At 43.5% G+C, this 12618-nt stretch overlaps 1 protein-coding gene across 1 annotated transcript in view; it reads right to left on the bottom strand.

Moving 5' to 3' along the window:
* Positions 1-12618, bottom strand: part of Galnt17 (polypeptide N-acetylgalactosaminyltransferase 17) — a 418231-nt gene that overhangs the window by 248648 nt on the left and 156965 nt on the right. The window contains exon 2 of the mRNA XM_021656996.2: positions 10327-10510. Coding sequence (XP_021512671.1) covers positions 10327-10510 — 184 coding nt within the window. The remainder of the gene's footprint in view (positions 1-10326; positions 10511-12618) is intronic.

Genomic DNA, 12618 nt, shown 5'->3' with positions numbered 1-12618 from the left:
CTTACCAATACCCACACATTACATTCTGACTTCCACATATGCACCATGGTACAAATGCACATACACACACAGTAAATGAATGAATGACACAACAGAAGACAACTTCAGTCAAGTGGGCTAGAGAGATGGCTTAGCGGGTGCTGCGTAAGTATGAGGATCTGAATCAAAGTCCCCAGATATCGCATAAAGCTGACTTTAGAGTATGGTTCAGTGATGAGCACAGACCTGAACCCAGTGATGACCCAGGGCAGGGCTAGGAGTGTAGCTGAGTAGTAGATTATAGCACCTGTCTAAAATCCCAGTGCGCCTAAGTCAAGATGGGAGAGGAAGCTGCAGATCCCCCGAAGCTGCAAGGCCAGCTAGTGAGAACAAGGGAAGGAGACTCTACTTCAAGCAAAGTGGAGGTTGAGGATCAAGACGTGAGGTTCTTCTCTCACCACACACACACACACACACACACACACACACACACGTTAAAGAATGTTACCAGAAGTGCTGGGGATGCAGCTCCTCGGTAGAGCACTGGCCTGCTTGTGCGAGGCCCTGGGTTCCACTCCCAGCGCCACACTAGACAGGAGTGCTGGTATTCTGCAGCAACAATGGGAGGCAGCAGTGATTCAATACATTTCTCATTAAGAGCCAGAAAAGAGGAGGCTGGGTATCTCATCAAGACACGACCAACATTTAATAAGTCTGAGATTCCAGCTACCCTGATCTGATCACCACACATACATGCATTTATTTATCACCCCCACTTCCTATATGCACACATTTATTGTGCTGAATGCAGAAGTAAATAAGTAAGACACAACGGGAAAAATTATCAAGGTCATTTCTGCAGGGCCCTCCTGCTTTCAGGACTGCTCACTCCATTTTCTTTCTCTTTCAGGACCTGGCCTTTCAGGACTTTGAACAGTCCACAGGCCTTCCCAACATCTTTGATGTCCCAGAGACCTAGCTATGGCTTGTTCCTCTCTGACACACACAGGGAACTTCAGTCATGCAACCATTTTTTAATAATTTATTTCAAAACAAAAAAAAATGGAAAAGGAAAATAAAAGATATGGACCAAAGATATGACCCAGGGCAGGGCTAGGAGTGTAGCTGAGTAGTAGATTATAGCACCTGAAAGTAGATTATACACACACAACCTGGAAAATAAACCACTTGTGTGAGAAACATCAAATGTAATGCATTCTCTTCCTTCCAAGGAGAGAATTGGGGTTGCTTACAAAATTATTCTGAAAAGGCCATTTTGTAAAATAATAATAATAATAAAGACAGACATACATTTGGGGAAAAAGCCCCCAAACCTGTGCCACATTTTGCAATAAACTCTCTGTGGATGGAGGAGCAAGGTGTAAGACAATCAGAGAAGACAAAACCAGAATGGAATATTTATAAGTATTGGGAGGGATGCTATCTTCCTAGGCTTTAAAGCACTCAGGAAATGAAAATATGAAAAGATTGACAGTTTCGGATTCAGACAAATTTTAAAAACCTGTCCAGAAGAAAAAAGGGATCCACAGAATTAAAATAAAGCGGCAAAATAATATTTCAGTTGTGAAAATGTCGGGGGAGTATAGAAGAAGCTGGAGGTGACTGGAGCCCCACAAGAAGAGCAACAAAGGCAACTTACCTGGGCCCAGAGGTGCTTGCTGAGACTGAAGTACCAACCAAGGACCATGCACAGAGTAGACCTGGGCCCCCTACACAAATGTAGCTGATGATCAGCTTAGGCTTCATGTGGGTTCCCTAGTAAGGGGAGCAGGAGCTGTCTCTGATACGGACTCTGTTGCTTGCTTTTTGGCCATTCCTTCCTGATAGGACTGCCTTGACAGGACACAGGGGAAGAGGCTACATAAGGTCAGTCAGGTCAGTCATGACTTGATAAGCTGGAATAGGTGAGTAGGGGGAATCTCCCCTTTTCTGAGGAATAAAGGAGGGAGGAAGGGAGAAAGGGAGAAGAGGAAGAGGAGTGGGACCAGGAGGAGAAGAGGGAGGAGCTACGATTGGGTTATAAAGTGAATAAATAAATTAATCTAAATTTAAAACATGTTTCAAAATGAGATTTGACAAGCAAGGGGTTAATTTTGCAACTACTTAAGGGTTCATTCATATTTATTAGAAAAACAAATTTCTGGAGCGTGATTAGAATGAAAGCAACTAGAGTTCTGTTTAAAACTATAATGAAATCCATCTACTTTAATCCCATCCCAAAACACAATCCTTGTGAGAGCTTTTAGGCGACTTAAAGCAGGATGCCACCTCCTGGGAGATCACTTTCTTAGAGGAAAGAAAATGTTCTAGCCCCAGGCAGCTCTTTCTCAGGACCCCAGGGCTCATTTTCAGAGAAGCCTATTCTAGGGATAAGACACTTGCTGCTCTTTGACAGGTTGACGGGGGAGGGGGGAAGGAACCCCAATTTTTCAGACAACACAGGGTAATTTGGTTACTTTTCATGCGGCACTCTAAACTTGCAAATCGTGACTTCGTTTATCTCTTATGGCCTGTGGGTGATTCTCCAGATCATCCCAAACTCTACTTTCAGGTTTATTCCACAGAGAGTTTTCAAAAATAAATAAGAGAGGGCACAGAATAGCGTTGTCCAACCAGAAAATTTATCTAATTTTCTTGCATATAATATACATTTAAAATTTTTAGTCCAGGTGTGTGAGAGAGAGTCAGGACAGCTTGCAGGAGTTGGTTCTCTCCTTCTACTATGTCGGTTGCAGGAATTGAACTCAGGTCACAGGGCTTGGCAGCAAGTGCCTTTTCCCCTGAGCCATCTCGCCAGCACACATTTTATGTTTATACTGTGTACACATTGCAATTCTATTTTAGTTTCACTTAAATTTTGTAGGCTTGTATTTTGCCTTAATTGAACTTTTATTATTAAAACTGAGCATAAACTAGCTCATACCCACTTCTGTGTTTCTGAACAACAATGCCTGAGGTGCTGTTCCTTATTTTTGTTAGTTTGGTATTGCTTTATTTTTTTTTTTTTTATTGTGTGAATGCATGAGTGTGAGTGTGTGTGTGAGTGAGTGTGTGTGTGTGTGTGTGTGTGTGTGTGTGTGTGTAAGAAAGTGTGCATGTGCATACAGAGGCCAGAGATCTGTGCTGAGTGTCTTCTTCCACGATTCTCCACCTTGTTTTGTTTTTTTAAGACAAAGTCTCTCACTGGATCCAGAACCCAGTAAATGTCTCAGGTGGTTAGGCAGAGAAATCCAGAGGTCTATCTATCCCCACTCCCTCAGCAGTAGGGTCACGTTGGGTGTGTGCTGGGGATCTTTGTGCTTATAAACTGAGCCATCTCCCCAGCCCTGCTTTTACTTCGTTTATTTGGTGTGCTGGCTAGACATGTCAATTTGACACACGCTACAGATACTATGAAAGAGGAAATCCTAACTGAGAAAATGCCCCCACGAGATTGGCCTGTAGCCAAGTCTGTTATGCATGTTCTTGATTGATAATCAGTGTAGGAAGGCTCTGCTCATTGTGGGTGGTGCCACCCTGGTCTAGCCTTGTGTACTATAAGAGAATAGGCTTGAGCAAGCCATGTGAGCAAGCCAGTAAGCAGTATCCCTCCATGGTTTCTTCTGTAACATTTGGCTGTGATGGAAGTGTCTTGATAAGAGGCAAATCTGTACAGAATAACAAGCAAGCCTGCCTTAATTCCTGTCCTGGCTTCTGTCTATGATGGATGATGACCTGGCTTGTAACTTGAATAAACACTTATCCTCACCCAAGTTGCTTTTGGTTGAGTCTGAGTTTGTGTAAAGGAGGTAAAGGCAATTGAGTTCGATTCCTGCAGCCCTCACAGTAGGAAAAAAAACAACTCCCCTAAGCTCTCCTCTGACTTCACACACACACACACACACACACACACACACACACACAAAATACACGCTATCATAAAATAAGAACACCTGGAAGCACGCCCATGTCCCCCACCCCCACCCAACCTCACTCCCTTTCTTTCTAACTCAGAGTTTAATGACCGCTGCCTGGTGGGATGCGGGCTTCCTGTTGGCTTGACCATGCGCCGTAATCGCAGCTGCAGTGAATTCAGGTATATATGTGCGACAGCCAACACCTGTCCATGTGACAGCATTTTACACTGCTTGTCCATTCTCTAGCTCTTAGATTCCTTACAGCTCCTCTTCTACCATGTTTCCTAAGCCTTGGATGACCAGTGATGAAGATGGACAGATCTGTTTTTTCCCCCTCTCCAATCTTGCCAACTCCTTTTATCCCTATTTATCCAAACAATTTCCTCAATGCTATTTCCCAATCTTTCAAAGACTTGCCTGCTTTTTCTCAATTTTAAACTTATAGGATTTATTTTGATTATGGTTATTTCTGTAACAGAAATGTTCTCATTTTGTAAACAAAGCATCTGGTGCTCCCTGGAAGTCAATTACGGTTTTAAAGCCTAGAGTCTCTGCTTTCTCCAAATGCCATTTGTTATTGTTAAGGTTTGGGGGGGGGGGTTGTTTGTTTGTTTTTTGTTTTTTATCACTGTTGTTATTTGTCTGTTTATTCGTTGCTCATGGACTCTTTGCTATGATGTCTGTAGCTCCTTGCTCTCTAGTCTCAAAGTGTGACAGAACTGGGGAGACGATTTAGTCAGTAAAGTGCTTTTCTTACAAACTGGAGGACCCGAGTCTGACCCTGAGAACTCACAAAGAAATCCAGGTATGGTGATCACACCTGGAATTCCAGTCCTGGGGAAGTGAAGACAGGAGAATCCCTAGGGCTTGCTTGTCAGTCAGCTCAGCCTAATAGGTGAGCAACAGTTCCAGTAAGAGACCCTGCCTCATGGCAACATGTGGAGAACTCCTGCTGAGCCAGACGTGAAGCTGGCTGGCATCCTCCACAGATGCACATACATCATAGACAAACATAGAGTAAGGTAACATTATACAAAGATGGAGTTTAACAGGCATTCCATAGCAACAACCATCCGGAGGCCCCAAATTCCCAGCCCCCACCTTCCCCCTCCCCCCCCCACAACTCCTCATTTGGCCTCTTTTAAAGCTGGGTTGGTTTCTGGAAAACAGATCCTTTAAACTTTTGCACACAGCAGTACAGGAGCCTAGAGAGGTCAAAGAGCTGGAAAGTCTCCCCGTTAAGTATATTCTGACATAGCCACCTCTATAAACTAGAATTCAGAGGGTAAAGGACAGGAACAGGCTCTGGCTATGTAGCTGTGAAGGCAGGTGTCCTAGATAGCTCTGTCACCTTGAAACGGCCTGGAGCCATGTGTGAGGAAAGCCTCAAAGGAAAGACCACTCAGATCAGACTGGCCTGTGGAGGCATGCTTGTGTGGGTAGGAGTGCCCAGCCCACTGTGGACAGCCCTATTCCTAGGCAGGTGGTCCTCAGCTGTATAAAGCTAGCTAAGTATACGCTTGCCAGTAACCAGCATGCAACATTCCTCCACGGTTTCTGTTTGGAGCATTTCTGTTTTGATCTCTTCCCCTGCGTTTCTACTCTGACCTCCGTGGATGATGAATTGTGCCCTGAAACTGTAAGATGGAATGAACTCTTTCTTTCCCAGTTGCTTTTGTTATGAATGGTTCATGCAACAGAAAAGAAACTAGAACAACATAAAATAGAGATATGACTACAGTCCTTCCATTCCTACTCTCATCCAGCCATAAGGAAAAAAAACAAAACAAAACAAAACCCTGTCCTGTCCTGTCCTGTCCATGTCCTGGGTAGTAGTATATGGCTTTTCACTTGGGCATTGTATGACCATCCTGACTTCATCTGAGAAAATATATAATACTTGGCCTGGTAGTTATGACAACTGCTTGAGCAAAATAGCAGAATGACAGATGATAGACAGCTAGGTCTGATATAATAGTAATGGAGTTAACACTTCCTAACAGAAGGAGGGACCAGAGGTTCTTGGGACTGTCACCTGGGATCCCAGGTCATTACTCACCACCAGCTACAAGGGATCTTGGGGGATGGTAGACTATCAAAGAAGTGGAAGATTAACCAAAGGCAGGTCTCCATGAGGTAGCATCCGTTATGGAGTGGATTTTCAGTGGTACACTATTCTTGGGTCATTTATGCCCACGTAAGTAGCCTGTCACCTGTGCTCTGTAACTAAGCCAAATAAACTCATCAATTGGCCAAGCTGAACTTCAGTGAACCCATTACTTTGATCTGGTGTCACAGTCCTGTCTGGAATGAGCAGACATCTGTTCTTGTCTCTCTCCCTTGGAAAGCTAATGTAACAGTGGGTCCCTGGGATTCTGATCAAGTTGTATTCTCCTGTTCTAACAATCTGGCTAGCTCTAACTATCAACTTGGCAATGTAGAATCACCTTGGGGGAAAAAAATTTCAACTGATCGACTGCTTAGATCAGATGGGCCTGTGGGCATGTCTGTGGGGGGTTGTCTTGATTGTTAACTGAAGAGAGAGGGAAGACCCACCCTGAATGTGCACAGCAGTGCTTTATGGGCTGGGCTCTGGATATATAGAAGTAATTGAGATGCATCAGCAAGCAAGCAAGGTAGAATGTACTTTTTTCTTTCTTGACTATAGATGTGGCATGACTAGCTGTTGAGTCCATGCCTTCAACCTTCCCTGAAATGATGCACTGCGCCTTGGAATTATAAGCCAAAGAAACCCTTTCTCCTTAAGTTGCTTTTCATAAGGGTATTTATAACGTGGCAAAATTAAAACTAAAACAAATATCCACCCAACTAACATGAGAAGTTAGGTCTTAGTTTCTCTAACTGGCTACATATTAGCATTTATCCATTCTCTGTCCATCTTCCAATGTTCTTTAGGTATTTTTTAGGTGATAGTACCAATTATCTTGTTCAGTTTTTCCTTTCCATGCTCTGGGCCCCTTTGTCATCATAGTAGCAGCTTCAGAAGAAGCCAAAAGTAAATGTGGGTGCACTCCATCATGCCACACCCCTGGGAGATGCTGAGACTTTCTACTGAAGAGAAACATACCCAAAGTTTGCTTGCTGTTCTCCTGGTCTGGTCCATTCTTAGCACCCCCTCCTCTCCAGATGCTTCATCCTATGTGTCCTTCAAGCTTTTCTGAGCAAAAGATGCTCAGACCCTCCCTTCACACCCTGTGGGTACAGCTGCCATGGCTGCTGTGGACCACTGTTCTCCAGGAATGAATTCTTAGCAGCTGAGAACTCTGCAAGAAACTGGAGTTTAATAGATGGATTAGAGTTCTATCACGGAAAGAGAGGCTCTCAGGGCCTTGCCCCCTTCCCCAAGAATCTATTGCCAATAAATGGTTGCTGGGGAAGAGAGGCGTTTTCTTGGGTAGTGTAGCCATTGGAGGTTGTCCATGCTCCTGTAAGTAACCTCAAGCATTCTCACTGTGCACCAAGGATGAGGTGGAATCATTCTGATGCTCTGATGTTGCTGCCTGGGATAGTTAATCTCAATTGCCGTCTTGATGAGATTCTGATCCACAGGACACATGTATGAAGGGCTTTCTAGACAGAATTAATTGAAGTAGAAAAAACACACCCTGAATGTGGGGGGCACTATCCCATGAACTGGGTTTCCAGACTGGGTAAAAAGAAGAATATGAGCTAAGCACCCATATTTCTCTCTGTGTGTGTCTCTCTCTGCCTCTCTGTCTCTCTGTACCTGTCTCTTTCTCGCTCACTCTCTCCTGTCCTGATTGCAAATGCAGTGACCAGCTGCCTCATGCTTCTGCTGCCAAGCCTCCCCACCACAAAGAACCCTTACACTATGAGCCAAAACAAATCTTTTCCTCCTTAAATTTCTTCTTATTAGTTATTTTGTCACCGCTACAAAAGTCTCCCTGTATTGAGAGAACAAATATTTGTTAATCTCCCCAGAACAAATTTGCACAACGGAATCTCATATCACATAGGTCCCCTTGCACTGGAAGAACCTCCTCACCTATCTGTTTCCCTCCTCAGACAGGAAATGAGTAGACTAGGACTATGTCCCTTGTATGAGTCCATCTTCAGGGTGCATCCAATCAGGCTGCATAATGGATGCTCGTTGATTTCTGTTCAGCCATTTCTAAAAAACTGCATGTTAGGGGCCCTTCCAGTCTCATAAGAGAGCAAAAAACAGGGCCATGTTTATTTGCCAACATGGAAATAAGAAATGCTAATCAGAAAGTATCAAGAAGTGAAAACTGCCAGATGTTTTTTTTGAGAACGCAAGTCCAGGAAGACAAAATAGCATGCAACAGGGGTGATGTATATTTTTCCTACTGATTCCAAATGAATGTGCACTTATTAGAGGCAGAGAGAGATTTAACGGGTTTCTCAGCTAATGCTGTAATTTTAAATCCATTTAAGATAATTTTCTTTATCTTGAATTTATTTTTCTCAGTAACCAGGATACTTAACTGATTTGCACAAACCCATTTGAAAAGAGAAATAATCTACTGCAAGCGAGGGCACATTCTAAATGGGAATAAAAGGGAGACACTGAAAATCTAAAGAAAATGGAGATTTGAGAAACCAGAGTGTGTTCCTACATAGTAAATAGGAACTTTCAATGTTGCAGTTTGGACGGCGAATGGGTGCCAAGCCCCACTCTCATGGAGGAGCTTTTGGCATTTGGTGGCTGCTAAGGGTGGAAGAGTCACACTCCTTTCGGTACATGAACTGGTGGGTTACCTACGCCACCGTGGGCGTCCCCACACTCACAAGCTTACGAGCCAAACACATGACACTGGGGACATGTTGAGAGAGATGTGTGGGGAATGTGGGGCCAGAGATGGGAAGATATGGTCATATTCCATTGTATATGTGTACAAAGTTCTCAAGAATAATAAAAAGACCCAATAACAACAAGAAAGGAATTAAAATTCTTTGAAAGAGAATGCTACAATATATATCTAGAGCCTCCAACACATTCCCTGTGGATTCGGGGCCTGAAGTGAACATCAAATCAATACATAGACATGAATGAGAACAGACTGATCAGTGTTACACACAACAACCAATCAAAACAGCCTAAAGGTCCAACAGGAGGCATAATGATCATAACAAGTCATAGCAAAAGCTTGTGGGGTCGGAGAGATGGCTCAGGGGGTATGAAGCGCTTGCTGCGAAAGCGTGAAGACCTGAGTTTGACCCTCAGCACTCATAAAAGTGCCAGGCATGTTAACATGCCCTTGGAATCCCAGCTCTGGGAAGGCAGAAGCAGGAGGATTCCTTAGGACTTACTGGCCAGCCAGCTAGCCTACCTGAGTCAGTGAGTTTTGTGTTCAGTAAGAGACCCTGCCTCAAAAACTATGGTGGGATAGAAGAAGATAGTTGATATCTATCTCTATTTTCCACATGTACATGCCCACATTTATCTATTCACCACCCCCTATACACATATGTTTACGTACAGGAATGCAAACATTTACACACATGCTTGTGATATGATGCTTCCTAAAAAAAGATAAAAGTGATCCATCAATTACTCATAATCTATGGAAAACAGACTCAATGATAAAATTTTAATGTTGTCATATATTGGTACATAATAGTCTGTATTGGGACACTAGGTATAGTATACATTGAGACACTACGCTGGGCACAGTGGCTCATGACTATAATTCCAACATCATGGGGGCTGAGGCAGAAGGATTGATCATGAGTTGGAGGCCAACTTGGGCTACATAGTAAGTTTGAGCTAGCCTAAACTACATGCAATAAGGCATTATCTCCAAAACCAATAAATAGGTAAAATAAAGTTCAACAGATAGATGATATGCAGATAGCTGACAGATATAGATAGACCAATAGATAGATAGATAGATAGATAGATAGATAGATAGATAAGATAATAGACATTAAAATATCAACAATTGCCATGATTAGTTAAAAATACTATAGTGATATTTTAAATTTAAAACATTTTGTATTATGTCTTTTTCTATACTTTTTTTTAATTACTTGTATGACAGTTTTACTTTTTATTTTCTGAGATGGTATCATATAGCCCGGGTTGGGCTCAAAGTAACTACTTAGCCCATGGTGCCCTCCTGCCTCAGCCCAGAGCTCCTGATCCCCCTGCCTCCAGTGCTGGAATTAGGAGTATGTGCCTTTGTCACTTTTATGGTGTTAGGGAGGGAGCCCAGGGCTACCAATGGAGCCTCTGCACCAACCCTTAACTTTTTAAAAAATTTACCTAATATTTCCTAAGCAACAAAAGTCCTTTATTGGCCGAGACAGAGCAAAACAAAAGCTCCCTCTGTGGTTACAAATAGATGAGAAAATATCACAGATTTCGTCAAAGCCAGCCAGCTTTGCCAGGGTGGGGAGGTGGGGGTGGTAGTGAGCTGTAACTTACTTAGTAGGACGATAATCTGGAATAGATCGATCCAAGGAGATCTTTTCACTGAGGTAGGAATTGTAGCCATATTTCTCATGAGGTCCTTTGGCTTTTTCTTCTTCAGAAGGGGAAAGGGTGGCAGGAAGGCCCCCTTTGCCCCGTCCACCATACCCTTCGATGAGCCCAAGAGATTTGGATAACCCTAGAAGGAAGAAGGAAACAAAGTTATTCCAACACACCTCCCCTAGATACATCATGCACTCTCAGAGCTTCTTGGCACAGAAAAAAAAAAATGACCTCAGTTTACATAGTCTATATATATGCTTTGAGAATATGTATCTAGAAGCAGGGTCTTACGTAGCCCAGGCTGGCTTTGAACTATGTAGCTGAGGATGATCTTAAATTCCGGATTTTCCTCCATCTACCTACCTGGCATTACAGGGCTGCACTCCAGCATCTAGTTCATGTGATAGTGGGGCTATTTCTATGGAGAGAAAGGTCCAGGCCAGGCCGATCTCTGAGCTCACAGCTGAATGTCTACTGGGAGTCTCCCTCACTCTGCTTCTGGAAACACATGAAAACAGAGACCACCAAGACTTGAAGAAATGAAAACCAAGGAGAACCTAAGAAATGGGATGGCTGTGGGGTGTTATCTATGCCTGTCTCCCCTTTCTCTTTAAGGACAATCACAGCCAGTTAGGTCTGCAAGGAGGGAAAGGTTCCAGAGACCTCATGGACTCAGAATAAATATCAGGGAACAGACTGGGCTGTGAGTAGGGGGGTTGGGAGGTACTGATGTACCTGAACTAGGAAAGAACAGATTATTTTCACCATGAGCTGAAAGCATGAGCCATGACTTGACATGACTCTTAACCTAGTGGTTTTATTTCAGTTTCATCTCAGTGGCAAAGGAAAACACAAAGCAGTTGAGGATAAATCACAGAGAAGAGGGGAAAAAGCCCATAAGGGCAGCAACCACGATACACAGAGAAAAAGCTTTCCATGGCAACCCTCCCCAAGCAGCTGAAGCCCCCAGGATGTTGGTGGGTCCCTATCCATTGTCACATTATTCCAGAAAGACCTTGAGGAGTAAGTGTAGATAGCAGAGCTGGGAGAGGTTGAACCGCTCGCTAGGAAAGTTGGTGCTTATAGTTCTCATTGATTGCAAATGTGTAAGCCACTTTAGCACACACACATAGGTGTGTGCATGTGCACACACATTCATGCGCTCACACATGTGCAAGCACACTCTGGAGTCCTGGGAGCTGAACCTCTGACGTAGGACATTATTTTTCCCACTGAATCATACACTCAGTTCCTTTCTGGAGGATTCTGGGTAGGCACTCTGCTGCTGGTCTAGGCTCCCTAGTGTTGCACTGGGTGGTTCTAAGCAAGTGCCTTCCCAATGAGCCACTGTGGACGGCATGAACAAAGATTGCTGCTGTCGCTCAGCTTTAAGAGTAGGCAGCTATTGATGGACTCAGTTGACTCAGACCCGGCAGGGAGACATCCCTGGGCAGGTCCAAGCCAACAACTCTTCTTGGGTTCTGTGAGAGTCCACATACCAAAACATCACTGTGCACGTCGATTCCAGGTGTTGCCACAGATGGGAACATAACATCAAAATCAAAAGTAGCTTGGGTCGACCCTGGGCAGCATTGTGCAACCTGCGAATGGTTCTCATGGTTTAGTGTGTTCTTCTTATGTTTGGACTCTTAGCTTTTAGGCCCTGTTCCCGTAGGAACCTCATCAACTGAAATGTTCACTTCTTGCCAACATCTTTGCCTTCGGTCACAAAGCCCATTTTATGTGGAAAAAAATGATACCTTGATAGCCTCAGCTTACCCACACTCAGAGACTTAGTCAAACACAAGCACTTATGTTTGCTTTTTAAATCATCTGGTGTCAAGGCAAGACAGTGCACACATGTAATCCCATCACTCAGAAAGCAGAGACAGAAAAATGAATTAATTAATTAAAGTCACTAGTGATAGAGCATTACTAGAGGAATGAAAAATGGACAAGAACTTAGCAATTCTTCATCATGCCAAACACTGTGACCATAAGACCAAGGAACTTGAGTCCTGGTTATACATCAAAGCAAAATAAAAATGTCTGTTCACACAAAACTCAAACCACATGCTCATAGCTGGCTTATGCACATCGCCCAAATGTAATCAAAATGTAATGTTGACATACAGTGGTGTACTTGGCAATGCAAAGCATAAAATGGCCATGAGTGGTGGTACACATACGACAGAAATAGGATAGCTATGTAAATGATGATGATGAAGATAGATAGATAGATAG

Source organism: Meriones unguiculatus, chromosome 4 (genome assembly GCF_030254825.1).
Source record: "Meriones unguiculatus strain TT.TT164.6M chromosome 4, Bangor_MerUng_6.1, whole genome shotgun sequence".
NCBI classification, from domain to species: Eukaryota; Metazoa; Chordata; class Mammalia; order Rodentia; family Muridae; genus Meriones; species Meriones unguiculatus.
This window is presented reverse-complemented; position numbering and strand designations above follow the sequence as displayed.